A 17,557-nucleotide genomic window follows, 5' to 3' on the forward strand; every position below is an offset into this window, starting at 1 on the left:
ACTGTCATGCGCTGAATCATAGTCTAATAAATCTTTAGCATTTAAGTAAAAGTAGAAATTTGAGTTGTCACATATTTCTTTTATTTTATAACATTATTGCTTAAGTATTTTTTTAAAATATCACCATCTTTTAGTACATAGTAGGTTTTAATTAAGCAATGTTAAGCCAAGTATCAGACCAATAAAAGACAAAATAAACCAGCAATAAAACCAAATTGTAAATCAGGTGTTGATCAGGCACTTTGTGCTATAATCTCTCTAATCTAAATTGCCCATTCTTCCCAGCTTCAAGGAAGGTCGAGATTTATACTTTTTACTAAAGGAAGAATCTCAAAGATCTAAAGGGATAAGATAATGGCCGATAAATTGATGGAAATCCAAAATGATGAGTAACAAAATTTCTGTAGATTACAATTAGTGGTTGAAACGTTTAGATCACTAATGAACCAACCAATTATAAGTCTATATAGGTCCCCAAAGTTGTTAACGCATAAGAAAACGCTGTTTAAAGCTTTGGAGAATAATATGATACAAAGCCCATTGTCCCCAACTTTCTTGAAGAACCCAGGAAGAAAAATTTGCGCAGTCTGTTCCTCTTTTATTGTATTTTATCATATTCAATAACAGTATTTTTTCTTTTTATTCAAATACTTCATTCCTCTTATATTTAGTAGTAAGTTTTTTGTCTGAAGCTTATGATCTCGCAAATTGCTATTTCAAATGTGTTGCAATCTTTAGGGGAACTTTTTAAATGTCTATGTGTGGTTTTATGGCTAGGCTATTTCTTACGCCACCACCAACCTTCCCTAGAGTCTTGATTCGAAGAAACTAGTGTTATCCTATTATGAAAGGTATTCAGTTTTTGGCTGTAGTGAAGGACCTCACTAACTTTTGAAACGATATGGTTCCCTTCGATAGAGCCCCTAGATGTTAGGGGCACAGCCGCTAGTTTATAAAATAAAACTAATTAACATTAATAACTGGCAATATTATTTAGAAGTTATATAAAAGAATATCTGGTGTTTTTCTTGTAGGGCCCTTGAACAAGTATAAGTGGGTTCTATCCTTTCATAATCACATGGCTTTTACATAAGAAGTAGGTAAAAAATTATGTAAATAGAAGATATATAATCTAGATATAAATTCTTTAAATCAATCAATAGGAACAAGCCAGTTATAAATAAACAAAAGGGTTTTTAAGTACGACGGTTTATTGGGCCAGGTTGACTATCTTGATATACTATATCTGTTAAAAATAGTAAAATGTTGGTTTATAAGGTGCTAATATCACCTTAAAATTACTTCATAAACAGAAAAAAAAACATATGTTTTAATATCAATTTGTGATTTATAAAACAAATGATGAAAAAATTATGCATTCTAGAAATTAAAATTTATTAAAAATATAATTAAATTATACTTATTGTTTACTTTAATAAAAGTGCTCAAGTCAACCCCATTAATAAATTTTTGGTCACAGGAATTTACGAAAACATTATGGAAATCTATCAACGACTGCAATTGACTTTTCAAAAAACACATCATCAACAAAAGCTCGACACACGTTGTACGTTGTTACAGACCATTAGGTTTTTCATTAATATACAATCATCTCCTACTAAACATTACCCATGGAAATGAGCATGGTTATTACAATATTATAATCTATACCAGAATGCTTTTCAGGAGCGTAGCTTCTTATTGATTCATTTTGTCCGTCCGCCCTTCCTCAGCTAGCTTGTTTCTAAATGAAGAAGCTCTCCAATGATCAATGTGTCATTATTGGAACTTGGAAATACTGGGTTCGAATTTTATTTATATTTTAATTTAATTAAGTTTGATTATTATCTAAATTTAAATAAAGTCAATTATGAAAATTTTGCAGGGTTTTAAAGATTGGGCCAGCAAATTTCGTGGTTATAAATTCTTATGTACTAGTGTATTTTACAGTCTAATGTCCACTCCCTCCCTGAAAAATGTCCTAGTTTAGTCGAAATAGAAATAGTCGACACAATATCTATGGATGCAGTCATGCTTGTTTTCATATTGAAAAGTAATTAATTTCTATCTTTATTGATTTCTTTCTATACAAATATGTTTTAACAGATCATTATATTTATATTTATGTTTGCTAATAAATATGCTATTAGAATAAATACTATCTTGGGGAAAGGGGTGGGGGGCAAAATGTTCCAAGGGGGAAAAGGATAAATTTAATTTTTTAGGGGGGTTTTTACCCCACATAGCAAAATTTGTTATAGAAAGGGCTTTTTGTCAAATTAAAAAAAAATAATATTCATTTTAAAGATTGCAGAGCCTAAACCACCTCTCAAAACTACCCACCTTAAACATTGTTAGTGAAAGGCCTCTTAAAATATTTAATTAAGGGGGGTTGCGTTTTTTAAACCCTAAATAGAATAGAAGATTTTAAGTTATTTAGGATCCAGAAGGAAAAGATGTATGCTTACATATCCTTTTAGAACAAAAAATATAATTATGTAAAATATATTTCTAGTTTAATGATTAAATTTTTCAAAATTTAATCCTTTTGTGAATTTCATCTTCTTGGAAATAATTAAATTTATATTTTAAAAAGCAGCAAATTTTATTTCCATTCTACGGTTTCCATTAATTTAACCTATTTTGTATGCAACCAGAACGGTTTACAAGAAGAAAATATATCAGTATATCAAATTTTCAATATTTACAGATTTATGCTTAATTAGACAATTTCAGATTTTTGCTTATGTAAAGTATTAGCTGTATTGAATTAACACTGTTTCAATTTAAACATAAAGTATTAACATGCAATGTGACGCATTTTTTCATTTTAAACTAGCGCATCTACTCTCCATTAGTCATTAAAATGCAATTTGCCTAAACAAGCTATAGATGACAGTATAATATATCATCTAATATTTTTTATCAGATTATTTTGACTAGCTGACGCACGTACAGATAGACCAGGTGAAGTTATAAAGCAGTATTTGCAGGGGCGTCCAAGCTTTTTTTGGGGGGGGTAAATACCCCCTCCTAAATGGTTGGGGGTGCCAACGGCACCCCCAGGGTAGGGGTAAATTTTAAATGGGGGGGGGGGGGTGTAATCGCCCCATTACCCCCCCCCCCTTGGACGTCTATGAGTATTTGTGCTACTTATGGACATAATTGTTTTAGTTTTCAATTGTTTCATCTAAAATAAGGAAAAACAGGGAAAAGGGGATAAGTCAAAATAAAAAATAGATTAATCTTACCCTTATTTAATAGTATTAATTCAAAAAAGAAATGGGAGTAAGGTTAATTCACCATCCATTTATATATCCCTGTATCCTAGCATTTAACAAGGAAAAATTATGAAATTATCAAATTGAATTCTACAAGAATTTTATTTTAATCATCAGAACAGAATAAGATTTCTTATTGAATTAAAGGAAAGATATTATTCCCAAAAAAGGCTAAACAAAAATATTGGACAGTAATGGTGGAATTGTTAATTTCTGTTTCTTCTTGTAAAGATTAAGCAGTGACGAGCAGAAGGGGGGTGTATCCACACTCCTTGCAGAAAAAAAGGAGGTAAATACACCCCTAGGTGTCGACCCTCTTACACTACTATTATATCCCCCTCGATTTTGGTTTATGTGGGGGGAGGGTATTATTTTTTGTCAAAATTTAAAGTCTAATTATCCTATTATATAAAGTAGTAGGGTTTTTGTCTGTATCGCTGATCGCTGAACAGATATGGTTCTCCTTTACAGTGAAGCTTCTTAGGTCAAGGGAAGGTTTTTAGCTATTTTAGGGGAGGGTATTTCCACACTCCCAGTAAAAAATCCCCCCCCCCCACAAAAAAATTATTTTAAACTTTTTGAAACTCGATTGATAATGTTTGGAGTCTACTTTTTCCTTTGCCTTTAGAGGCTCCTAGGGGCATAGCCGCTAGTAGAATATGTACGGCATTAAGCTATTTCCGTTGAAAAAATAAGATTTAAAAATCATTCGAATTTCTAGTAAAAAATAGAAGAAAATGTATGATGCAATATTCTACTTAACTATATAGAATCAGGCAATTTACATGAAATGAAATACTTTTTTACAATTGTGCCATGTGCGTCAAAACATCTAAATAGAAAATCAACCCTTATAAGCGAGCAAAAGGGGAGTGTCAAAACCCACCTTTAAGTTTAAGATTACTCTTTTTTCATCCCTTCATGTTTTACACCCCCTTTCAAAACCCTGTGCACGCCTTTGCATATGACATATGAAAATATCATTTTGAGCTTCAAGAAATTCAATAATTTCAAAGTTCTTAATAGCATTGTATCTAGCGATGATTCATGCATTTAAAAGTACAAACAAGATCTTCAATTATTTTTAAAAATTTCTTTTTATTTTAATAGACTTATTATTTCTCAAGTTATCCAAAAAAATCCAAATTGTTTCAAGTAATCCTAAAAATTTCTTGGCTATGAGGTCATTTCATATAATCATACATTACACACATAGAAAAATAAAGGATTATTTTTAATTCTTTTGTTTTCTGCATTAATCACATTGTATGGCTTACATTAAATCCAGAAAGTAAAGAAAAAGGATTAAATTCAAATTTATATTTCCTGCGTAAAATTTCATTAATTATTCACGTCTGTGTCTGCAAGAAAATTTTTCTTTTTTCTTTTTATCATAGAATTTTTTAATTTAAATTTTTAACAATCCTTTAAAAGTTAGATTTTTCTCAGCTTATGTCAAAAACCATGGACCTACTCGTGATTTTCAGCTGTTGTTGGGGGCAACACATAGTAAAATTGACGACCTTTTTTTCTGCCCCTCCAAATATTATTTTAGATTTATTTCGCTTGTTTGCTTTAACTTATTACAGGATTTTTTTAAGCTACATAATTTAAAATCAATTTTTTTTCTTTAAATGCATAGAATGTTAGCTGTTTTTGAGACTTTATGAGACAAACACATTCTATTACTTTACAAGTATGATAATGTTAATTATAATTAGTACCATGCATAATTGACAATAACATATGATCAATAATAACTTAATGACAGGGTTTCATTAATTATTAACTACACTGGGGGCATGCATACAGCAAGTTTTTTCCTTCATTTTTATGCCTATCATAAATATGCAAGGACCTTGTATGAACAAGAATTATAACTAGGTAACATTGACTAAACTAATGGCTGATGCTGCATGTTATTGTCTTTAGAATTGAGCAGCATCAAGAAAAATGTATGAGAAATGAGAATAATTGTTTTTCTAAATGAATTTGATAATTTTCCATATCTACCATTTATCATATAATCTAAAATGCAAAGAAAAATATTTTTTTTTCTCTTCAAAATTTATAAATTAGTATTTACATGTTTCATAGTAATTTGTCAGCAAAAAAGTAAAAAGAATCAAGCATTCTGAAGTCCCTTTTAGCATACCCCTCTAAAGCAAAACTTTCAAGTGTATAGGTAAAAATATGATTGATTCTGTTTAGACAATCCAAATCACTATGAAAAGTATGTTAAATTCAAGACAAACGTAATGAATTGTTATCATTAACGACTCTAAACAAGTAAAATAAACTTAAAAGCTTCGATCTACAAAATAAATGGCTACACATTCAGAAATTCATTCCGCAAACATGGCGTTTGTAACAAGCAAAGGGGGGGGGAGGGGGGCGCTACACAATATAAATACGACATTAATTCTACTAAATACAACATTTATAGAAGGCGACATTGACTGCTTCTATATGCATATGTAGTAGTAACAGGAAGGCGACAAAATGTAGAAGTATGACGACATTCACATGATCCCTTACCCTGACCCTTACAATCAGCTTCTCCATTGTCACGGCAGTCTCCAAAGTCATCCATGCACAAGCCAACGTTGATGTTTCTGATGTCGTGATGCCTGAAATTAAAACAAGAATAAGATTTAATCATAACAAGGGCAATTATATGCATAGTAATGTAAGAAAATCCTATTAAATGGAGAAGTCTTTTTTGTCTGTTTTTAAGATCTCCAAAACTTCTGAACTGTTTCAGTATGCTTTTTCTGGTAAGCTTTACATAAGTCTCAGGGTGGTTTTGATAAATTTTTTTTATATATTTTAAGTCTTGGGATGGTTTAGCCTATTTTTTTCTCCAAAATTTATGCCTATAAATATTGACACCTTTTATGATAGGAGCGCAGACTCTAGTTTTAGATATAATTGTAGAACTTTCTATTTTTTGGCAGGTGTATTGATTCAATCACTGAATATTAAATATTTCTTAGATATGTTATGAATGTTGCAGAAATACAAATTTTAAAATCTGACAGTAAACAAAGAAGATATAGTAAAATTTCTTCCCTATGAAACTGACATTGCAAGTCTCAAACATAAATTTGTTGAGAATAATGGATAATATTTAAAATTTTGCTTGTTATTGCCACAATCAGTATAAAATTGCATAGCATAATCACTACTTGTCAATCAATCACCTCATTTAACATAATTGTACATTATTCTTGCCATCTTTCTATGCAATTAATTATCTATCTATCTATCAATTCAGGAATCTAAAGGGATATGACAATAGCCGATAAATTGATGTACATCCTAAGTGGTGATAAACAAAATTACCCCTTCTAGAGAATACAATTACTTAATTAACCAACAAATTCAAATTCATTTGAGTCCCCATAGTTGTTAAGCCAACGAATAAGAAAACTTTATTATATAACTATTGAGACTAGTGTAATTTAAACCACCCTGCTATCAATTGCACATGTCCTATATTTCCTCTCCTATTTTCTATATTAACTTTGGGCTAAAATCGATCAATTTTGCAGAAAATCTTACCTTAGTGAGAAGTTCGTCTGAAAGTGCAATCTTTCTACAAATTTTACATGATGTGTCCCATAAATATTGAAAAACCATTGGGGGCTAATTCACATTATCGTGTTTGTACACAACACGCCCCTAGCAGAAGTGTAGATATAATTGTTTGCCTATTTGATACCAATGTGTTTTATAAAGGTCCATAAGGTAAAAGATTGACAAGGATCTGCAGCAGGAGGTTTCATCTACAATTTAGGGATACTACCTGATAAAAAAACAGTCTACAGTTAAGTTGTATTTTTTATATGACTTAGGTACACAAATTTAGAAATTATGTCAGCCATGGCCACTTTTATATACTGACATAGAGTCAATATTGTCCTTTCATTTGAAAATCATTTTGTGTATAATATGTCAGCCTTTAATACTTTTATAGAATCCCAATAATTTTTTTATATAGGACTATTGAATTTGAATAAAATAAATAATTGTTTATATCTATATTCCTGGCATTTAAATTGCTAATTCCCCACCCCTATCACATAAGCAACAATGCAGTTATACAGTGAGCTAAAACTATTACAGGTTGGACAAAAAACATTAAGAAGGTTTCAAAGTTTCAAAAAACTATTCTAAATTCTAGGCAGTTATTGAATATATATATAAGACTATAATTAATAGGCCTTTGATAATGCATAGTTATATGTTGGATATGTCGTTGATATGACCATTTACTTTAACTATTCTAAATATACAGTCGAAAAGAATGATACACTATTTATTCCAGTGAGGAAAGGGTAATTCGAACGTAAATTATATTGGTACCCAAAGTTTTAATAACAAGTTCTCTCGTTCGTTGGCTTAAAAACTTTGAGTCAATTTATTAAATCATGATCAACAATAATTTTATTCTACAGAGGGGGTAATTTTGTTATTTATAATTCGGGATGTACACACATTTTATTCATTTTTATAATAACATTTTTGTATGATTTGAACCCAGTGTGTTTGCGGCCACCACCCACAGTTAGGAGTAACATTTTCATCATATTTTATAAATATTTTCCTTAACCCCTCGTTTACTATTTGTTAGTAGCGCAGCTACTCTATAACTTGGATGTACGTACGTCATAATAAGTTAAGTAAGTAAGATAGATTAAATTTATTTATAATCTATTTGTCATACTTGATTTTATAATTCTACCTAACCTGCCCAACTATTACTGAAAAAAAAATCAATTACACTAAGAGCTATCGAAGCAATGACATACAGACGTACAGACATTTCAAAGTTTTAGAATGGCTACGCTACAAATAATTCATAATGCTAAACCCCTGCTGAATAAGACATTTAATATTCATTAAAATTTAATAAATAACAGAGAGATCTTAATCGACATTTAATGTAAATTGTTAACATTTATTGTCAATAACATCTAAACATATTTCATTTTACATATTGAGTAAATGTAAGCTTAAAATCAAATAAAACAGGCAGACAAAGAATTGAGTTACTCTTCCCTAAAAATAGTAGCTATCAAAGTTTATTACACATCCATATAATCATATTATCTATCCATCTTTCCATATTATCTATCTGTCTATCTGTGCATGATAAAATCAGAATAGAAACAGACAAGTTGTAATTTAATACGTGAAATATTACAGCAATATTTGCCTATTTGTCGGACAAAACCCCCACAGAAAAAAACCTAACGGTAGAGTACTACAAAGATACAGCTATTAAAAAGTTAAATTAAAAAGAGTAATTCCATTTTTTAATTTCGGTACTTAAATTTTGTTTTAAATTTTAGTTTAAGGAAAAATTTATTTGGGGGTTTTGTCCAATAATCAAAATTTATAAAATGAAGACATCCATACGGGGCTTTCATTTCCCTGTGGGATGGAACCCATAGGAGTAGGATAGACATTCTAATAAACAAGGACAATTATTACGTCCAATAGTAGCAAAGCTAGAGAAAAGGAGAGAAAATGAGAAAGGCAGAAGTCAAAGAGATAGTGTTCGGCAAAAGAATAAGCTGGCAATTTTAAAAATAGAAAAGTATAATATGATACAGAAATACATTAGTTAGACAAAGGGATTGATGCTTTTATGTGTTTGTGTGTGTGTGTGTGTGTGTACTGGTCTGTATGGATGTGTGTGTGTGTGTGAGTGCGTGCGTGCGAGAATAATGTTCTTTGTAAAGCAAGAATCTTATAGTTGTTTTGAGACAACGAGTTTGCGTCAGACAAACGAACAGACTTGCTTTACAGTAGTTGTGATATTTAGATTCTTTTATATATAGAGGCCAATAGTTTTTCAGAATAAACTTACGTGGCACTACCCTTAGGCATAAAGAAATAGGATAGCTTAGCAATAAGATGTGTGTTTCTTGTTGGGAGGGGAGGGGGGAGGGGGGGGGAGGTCAAAGATTGAAGCTTTGATCATAAAGTGGAAAATAGGAAAGGGCGGTTTAAAGGGGGGGGGGGGAGGGTTATTATTTGATACTTATTTATGAATAATAAAATTAAGACATAGTAAGTTGGCAAAATCCCTTTAACTGATATTAGAAAATTTGGGTAAACGTTTTTTGTGTGTGTTTTGTTAAATAGTTTTGGTTAGAGGTAAAAAGGCCCCACAGGGATTACAAACAAGTTTTCTAATAGTGGAAAATATAAGGAAGGGGGGAGAGTAGTATGGTACCCCAATGTAAAAAGAAAATTGTCACTGCTTGACATATGTCCATCAAAAATTTATTATAATTTCATCCAATCAATGACCTTTAATTCCTATACATTTTCAGTTCTTGCTATAATTTCTAGTAGGAAAGCTACCCTATAATTGCATATCTCCTCATAGGCGTCCAAGGGGGGGGGGGGTAATGGGGCGATTACCCCCCCCCAAACGATTTTGGGGGTGCCGTAGGCACCCCCAAAATTTTTTTCATTTTACCCTCCCCATTCAAAATTTACCCCTACCCTGGGGGTGCCGTAGGCACCCCCAACCATTTAGGAGGGGGTATTTACCCCCCCCAAACAATTTTGGGGGGGTAAATACCCCCCCCAAAATAAAAAATCTCTAATAAAAAAAAATTTTGCGTGCTTCACGCGCATTTTTAATACTATATATTTAACTAGCGGCTTCGCCCCTAGCCTCTAGGGGCTTTGCCCCAAGAGGTGATCAAAAAAAAATTGAGGTGAAATTCGTAAAAGGACCTAGGAAATCTTCTGCAAAAAAAAATAAAGGACCTAGGAAATCTTCTGCAAAAAAAATAAAGGACCTAGGAAATCTTCTGCAAAAAAAAAAAAAAAAAAAAAAAAAATAGGGGGGTATTTTTTTGTTTTTTGGGGGGGTTGGGGGTGTCCCACCCCCAAAGAAAATAGCCTAAAACCACCACAGGACCAGTAGATATATACCCTGAAGAGTAGAATCCAATCGGTTCAGTGGTTACCGAGATCTTAAGGGACAGACAGACGGACAGACGGACAGACATCAAGCTACTTTGTATTATAGATAAAATTTAAATTACCCCCCCCAAAAATTTTACCCCGGGGGTAAATTTTGGGGGGGGTAAACTAAATTTACCCCTGCCAACAGATTTCAGGGGGGGTAATTACCCCCCCCAAGCAAATTTTACCCCCGAGGTAAAAATTTTGGGGGGGGTAAAAAAAATTTGCGGCGCGCTTCGCGCGCCATTTTACCCCCCCCAAACACAAATTACCTCCCCCCTAAAAAATTTTTACCCCCCCCAAAATAAAAAGCTTGGACGCCCCTGTATCTCCTCATAATTTTTTTTTGGAAAATTTTTGTTCTTTAATGCATTTTTTCTATAAAATAACTTATTCGCCTTCTATTTGACATCACTTCTGATATTTGATATTTCCTTATAAAATAAACATACAAGTAACGTTTAAAGTCGTAATCTGTCTGTATGTCCATCCGTAAGAATTAAAAGGGTCATAAATATATTTTACCCAAAAAAATGAACTAAAAATGCTGAAAAAAAATCAGTTATGAAAACGGATACCTAAAACCTCTCATAGAATTAAGTGGATCAAATACGTTCCATGTTAAAATGAAGTTTTTTAAGGAATTAAACATTTTATATTAGAATTTTTTTCTTATAGAATCTATTAATTTTTATAATAAAATATCTAAAGTAATAAAAAAAATTGATAAATCCTTTTTATAAGAAATTAAAACCCTTGAACGCAATAGGTACTAAAAATATTTTAGGACAGAAATTTGATGTTTTAGTATTTGACGGAAAAATTTAAAATTTATCCTTTTGGGACCAAAAAACTGAGCAGCGGTTTGAGAATTTGGCCAATTTAAAAACAAGACAGAATTCCTCTAATTGAGCGAATATATTTAATAGTAGAAAGGAATAAAAATAGAAATTCTATAATGTAAAGATGCCTATAAACTACTCTAAAATTATCATTGTGCGTCTACATTTCAATTTGTCCTATTTATCTGAATACTATTTCATGTTCTTAACCAGGAATCTAAAGGGAAAAGAGAATGGCCGATAAATTTATGTTCACCCTCAATAATGATACCAAAAATTACCCCTTCTGTAGATGACTATTACTAATTGAAACGCTTGGACACTCTTTTTAAAGAACCGACCAATCAAAATTTAATAAAAGTGGCCAAAGTTGTTAAGCCTTGACTAAGAAAACGTAAATATTTAGACTTTAGGGACAAACAGCCTAAGACCCCCTCCCTTCATGGTTCTTAACACATTTTTGGTAGCATTTCAGACAATAAAGAAGAGAATTAAAAATCGATGTACTTATATACAAAGTTGTTTAATGGCAGTTGAAAAAAAAATTGGTTGATAGATGGATAGATAATAAGAAATAAGGGGAAATAGAATACTGTAAAGTAAAATAAATAAATGGAATAGTAGATTATATAGATGAATATTTGTTAAAATTGAGAGATAGCTGGATATATTTGAATCAATAGATATAAAGAAAAATGCAGCGGTTTCTTTCAAAGTGCGCAGATCATTGAAAAAAAGGGCTAGGTGGGGGGGGGGGGGGGTCCTGGATAGCTTTCCGTTTGTTTGTTTATTTCTTTGGAGTAAGTTAGGTTAGGGTACTTTTATATCTGGGTAGCCCTATAGGGTTAAGGCACCGTGGGTATAGGATCCTCATGGGTTAAGAATTGAGAAAAAAAACTTTACTACTTTATTTTAATGCCTTTTTTAATACCTAAATCCAAACGGCGTTTACACATTTCTGCATATAATCATATCCTCATAATATCCTAAAAGACACAATGCAAAAAAGAAGCGTTTCTTAATGGTGAAATAGAAGCAAATGAAAAGGAGCAGTTTGTGCTGTTTTAATAATATGCAGTTCTGATGATTTGTGAATGGGATAAATGTGCGAAAATGGATATACACCAAGCAAGCAAGCATGTGCTAATATTGTTTCCCTCCCTGTAATAATAATATTAGTTCTAAAGTATTAAAAAATATTATTCAAACATTGAAAATAAAACATTTATGTATTACAAATGTGTCATATTTGAACATTTTTATGATATGTTATTTTAAGGTTCTTTTTTTCTATCCATCTATTATCTCAATTTAGAATTTTCCTATGTAAATCTATTTATTTGCAAGGAGGGAGGGGACATTAGAGTCCCTAAAGGTTATAATTAAGTTTTCATTGTTCGTTGGCTTTCCAAATTTGGATATTTTCATTGAATTTTGGTTGGTTGGTTCATTAAGTTGAGTGTACAAACGTTTCAACCACTGCACTGATTGAAATCTACAGAAAGAGTAATTTTGTGTATCATCATTGTGGGTGAACATCAAATTATCGGCCATTGTCTTATCCCCTTACCCCTGATTTATCTATCTATCTTTCTGCACTAATATCTATTTATCTATCTGTTTATCTTTCTGTCTACCTATCTATCTTTCTACATAAAGTTTATCTTTATCTATTAATCGAACAATGAATCTATCTTTGAATATAATGGAAGTATTTCTATCTATCTATCTATCTATTGCTTAATGTATCTTTATCTATCTATTTGAATTGCTGATTTTTATGTCTTATTATGATGTATTTATTGGTGATTTAACTGTCAAAAATGTGAAATTATTATTTCATTTCATGTTCAAAGAAAGCAATAAAGCAAATTAATTTTGACCCTCTTTGAAAATTTAGTTTGTAAACCTTATAGTATGGTAATTCGGTTTGTTGGCTAAAAATGTATTATATCTTGATTATTGATTAAAATCAGCAGTTTTAACCAATTGTTTAATCTACCAAAGGTGTAATTTTGTTTATTATCATTAAAGATTTAAATCAATTTATCATTCATTGTCTTATCCCTGGCTAGAGGAAATAGAAAAAAATGAAAAATTAACAGAAAAATTTTGATTGTTACATCAATTGATATTGACATATTCGCAGTAAACGTTTTAATTTTTAAAGTTTTTATGGCAAAGACCAAATTGCTGCAAAATTGTGTCAAAAATGATCCATATGACGTCATAAAATGAGGGAGATGAGAGGAGAAGTGGGAAAGAAAACCCCTAAAAAAGAGATGGATATTCCCTTATTTTTTTGACACAATTTTGCAGCAGTTTGGTCTTTGTCAGTTTTTAAAAGTTGTGCATCCTTAATTGTAAATGTCCGTCTGTCCATCTGTCAGAAAGAAACGAGATTTTCTCGGTTGCTTTCCAAAAATGCTAATTTTAAAAAATGATCCATTACACCAAAATCATTTTTGATTGGTTGTTTGGTTTTATATGTAAAAACTTCTGTCCCTATGGATGATGTCATCCTTTTTTTAGAGTAATTTATATTTAAATTACATATGAGACTTAAGAGTGTTAAAATAAAGAAAGAGGATCTTTTAGAGCAACTAGTGTCCATGTAGAAAAACTAAAAAAAGAAACAAAACTATGATTGTTATTTATCGCATCGTATTACAACAGCTTTTCGTGGATATTAAATTGAAAAATTACAAAACTGGTATTTATATTATGATTTGTATTTAAAATTATCTGTAATACACAGCGTTGCAGAGCCGTTTGATTTTGGTGCGGCTCCGGTTTCGGCTCCGGATTTGGCTCCGGCTCCGACCTAGTATCAAGAAAAACTCGACGTATTTTATTCCCACGTGTATTTTTTACTTTTGAAGGTTTTAAAAGTTCAATTTTTGATAAAAATGTACTTGAATAACTTAAAAGGTGCATTTGCACATGACAAAACAGAGTTACCAAATTATGTATAATTCATAAAAAATCTCTTTATTTATCTAGTCCGGAGCCGGAGCAGTTTTTTAACGAAATTTACAGCTCCAGCTCCGGCTCCAGCAAAATATGGCGGCTCCACGGCTCCCGGCTCCGGCTCCGCAACACTGGTAATACATGATTTTTTCAGTAGGGCTGAAAACCGGTTCTAATTCAGCGGATATTAATCGAAGCCATACTGGAAAAGCTTTTAATTAGGTCTTTAATTCTGAATTGGTTATTAAAGGTTTCAAATCGAAAAAGGTTTTATCCCATAAAGTAAAAAATCTCATACGAGAAAACTTAATATTTTAGAAGAAACATTCTACTATTGCGTATTTGAGGCCATTCAATGTAAGACAACCAACCTTTCCCTTTGGGGGGGGGGGGGGTGTAAGGCTTATTCGCCCCTCTCTTAACACAATTTATCTTTGTTTCTAGAGAAGGGAGAAGGAACATTTCCTCCCCCCCCCCTCACAATTGCGTCATAACCTCTTTTTCGGAGCCCCTTCTTGTTTTCTAAAGTGTGACACTGATTTTATACACACACAGACATCTACACAACACACACACACACATACACAAAACGTACACACACATACATACAGCCTCCAATTGTCAAAAGAAACGAATTTTATACTTTTTACAAAAATGTATTTTTTATGCATTTCTTTAAACGATAGATAGTTAGATAAATTAATATCCATTTAAACAGAAAATAGTTTAATAAGAAAGGTACATAGGTATGAAATAGTATTTTAAGCATTGTATATAAAACCATTATATTATAACACTTAAAATTAGAAACACTCTATCACTGTACAGTACACTATATATATGCATTATATCAAGTCTATGAAAGAATATTAAAATTTAAGCTTTGTATACCATACTTTCAGGGGTCTAAAGGAATAAGACAATGGTCAATAAAATTATGTGCATCCTCAATGATGCTAAACAAAATTACTCCCACCGTAGATTACAATTAGTGCTTGAATTGAAGTTGAAACGTTTGTAGTACACTTAAATTAATGAACCATCCAATTAAAAATCAATAAAAGTCCCTTAAGTTGTTAAGCCAACGAACAAGAAAACGATGTTATAAAATTTTGGGGACTAGTTAAATTAACAGCCCAATGTCCCCAACCTTCCTGCCATACTTTACTGATTTTATTTCTTTATCAAAACTTTCAATAGCTTTCCAACTGTGCTACTTATGGATACATTTGTACTTGTTAATTTATGGGTTACTAAGAACTTGATAAGACTTGAATAGTTGATTTGAATATTAAGTTTGACTGACATAAGACAAGTAATTAAATTAACACACCCGCCTTGAAATCCAAATAGGATTAAATTAAGAAAAACGCCAGAAGAGACCTATTAAGTGTAAAGTATAAGAGTGTGTATATAGTTCGTAGATTCCAAAGTAAAACATTATAATATCATTGAAATTACTACCATTCTATGAATTAGACTAAATTTGGACCCTAAGTAAATCTAAATAAAGATATGTTTAATCCCAAAACAAATTTTTTTTTAATTATACATTTTATATACATATATTTCTCAACATTTTTTAAAAACAATTTTGACATATTATTGGGTCATATTATGGGTTAAATATGACACACTAAAGACCAAACCTAAATTACCTTTAAGCCAGGTGTGTGAAACAGTCAAGATGAAATTAAAGTTACTTAATTAAATTTATATTTGGTTCAAGGTTACAGCAAGTTGACATGATACTATCTTTCTATTTTTCTAATTTATATTTCAAATATCTGTCTTTCTATCTAAAATAGAGATATTAATCTTCCATTCATCTTAGATACAGTACACCCTTTTCAAAGGCTTTGTAGCCATTACTTTCCAATAAGTACATTTCCACATCAATATTCAAAATTATTTTTATGTATTTTTGTCACAATTTCCTAAAATTTAATTCAGATAGTGAAATTATATCATAATTAAAACCATAAGTATCGAAAATTTATCTACCTGTCACTGTTTATCTCACTAATATCTACCTATTCTTTTAAGTCTCAGGGCCAATATTATCAAATTTCCTAGGCTATACTAGAAGTAAGGCTCATCTTAGCCATATCATTTTAGATATCAAAGAAAATGTTAGTCTTAGAAAACTCCAACTTTGTTATGATTTATTTTAGGATTGATCCCTTTTTATCTATCTACCTATACAAAAGTAAAGCAATGTGTATGAAACTATGTAACTATCTTTCTATTGTAATGAATTAGCATATTATATGCACTGCACAGGATGGAAAGTGTTTTAACCAAGTTTTGCATTACAACTGTCTACTCTTCGTCTACTTTATTTCCTCTTTAGATAAATGGATAGATCATTTTTTAATAAATCAGACTTTTTCGACTATGGATTAAAACTTGTTCTCAATCATAATAAAAAATTAATTTTAAACAACAATGATTATATTTATAAATTATTTGCACAATCCCATTGGCACAAAACAAGAAATTCATTATATAACTTTTCATTTACGTATTTGCGGTCAACAGTCTATCCTATAATATAAAGTAGTAAGGTTATTTTGTCTAAAGATAAAGATCTCAACAGTTACTAGTCCGAATGGATTGTACTGTTCAGGAAAGCTTTATACATGCTTTGGGTGGTTTTAGGCCACTGTCATGATATACTCTGCCCTCCCTTAGAAACTAGAGGCGAAGCAACTATTTAAGTATAAGAATTAGTAGCTGTATTGTAGAAATTTACATAATAGTTAGGTAGCCCTATGTTAATTGAATTAAGGCATATTAAATATAAAGTTAATTAAAAGATAGATACAATTATATTGTTTCATGATATGTGATTCAAATTGATTTTCCCTTTCATTTCATTATTTTAACTTCCATCAGAAATGTTTTTCCATAATAAATATTTCCTCCTTGATGTACTCATGTTTATTTTATCAAGTAATTATATATAACAACATAAATGTTTATATATTTCGTGTGATTTTTGACCAATTTGTTTATTTTAGTTTCCTGACTATAACTGACAAGCTCAAGTTTAAAATAAATTAACATCATTAAGTATAAATTGAATTTTTTAGCTGCATTTTTGTACAATCTAATGATTTTCTAGCTGTTTAATTGAACCCAGAAAATTTACATTTCAGTGATTTATATGACTCAAATGACAAGGATGAACATTGAACACATCAAAAATGAGCTTAACATAAAAATTCAATATTGATGTATCTGAATATTTTTAGAAATCTAAAAACCTAAAATAAGACATCAGTCTGTGTAAAATTGCTTTAAATTTAGTGAGCTTTCATTTTAAGAAGTAATCATATAGATACTACTACAGCTTTACCCAGTCATCTTAGGAATTACCATTTCAAATGTTAAGTTAAAATGGTTCTTCTATCATGTAAAAACTTGATATGAAAAATAAATAGCTAAAAGTCAACTAGTCTAAAAAAG

General features: G+C 30.9%; 1 protein-coding gene across 1 annotated transcript in view; it reads right to left on the bottom strand.

The window, feature by feature from the left end:
• Positions 1 to 17,557, bottom strand: part of LOC145319346 (uncharacterized) — a 55,401-nt gene that overhangs the window by 12,528 nt on the left and 25,316 nt on the right. The window contains exon 6 of the mRNA XM_080161427.1: positions 5,820 to 5,911. Within this exon, the coding sequence (XP_080017553.1) occupies positions 5,820 to 5,911 (92 nt within the window). The remainder of the gene's footprint in view (positions 1 to 5,819; positions 5,912 to 17,557) is intronic.

The sequence above is a fragment of the Acartia tonsa genome, chromosome 5, assembly GCF_053477335.1.
Source record: "Acartia tonsa isolate MP-2025a chromosome 5, ASM5347733v1, whole genome shotgun sequence".
NCBI lineage: Eukaryota > Metazoa > Arthropoda > Copepoda > Calanoida > Acartiidae > Acartia > Acartia tonsa.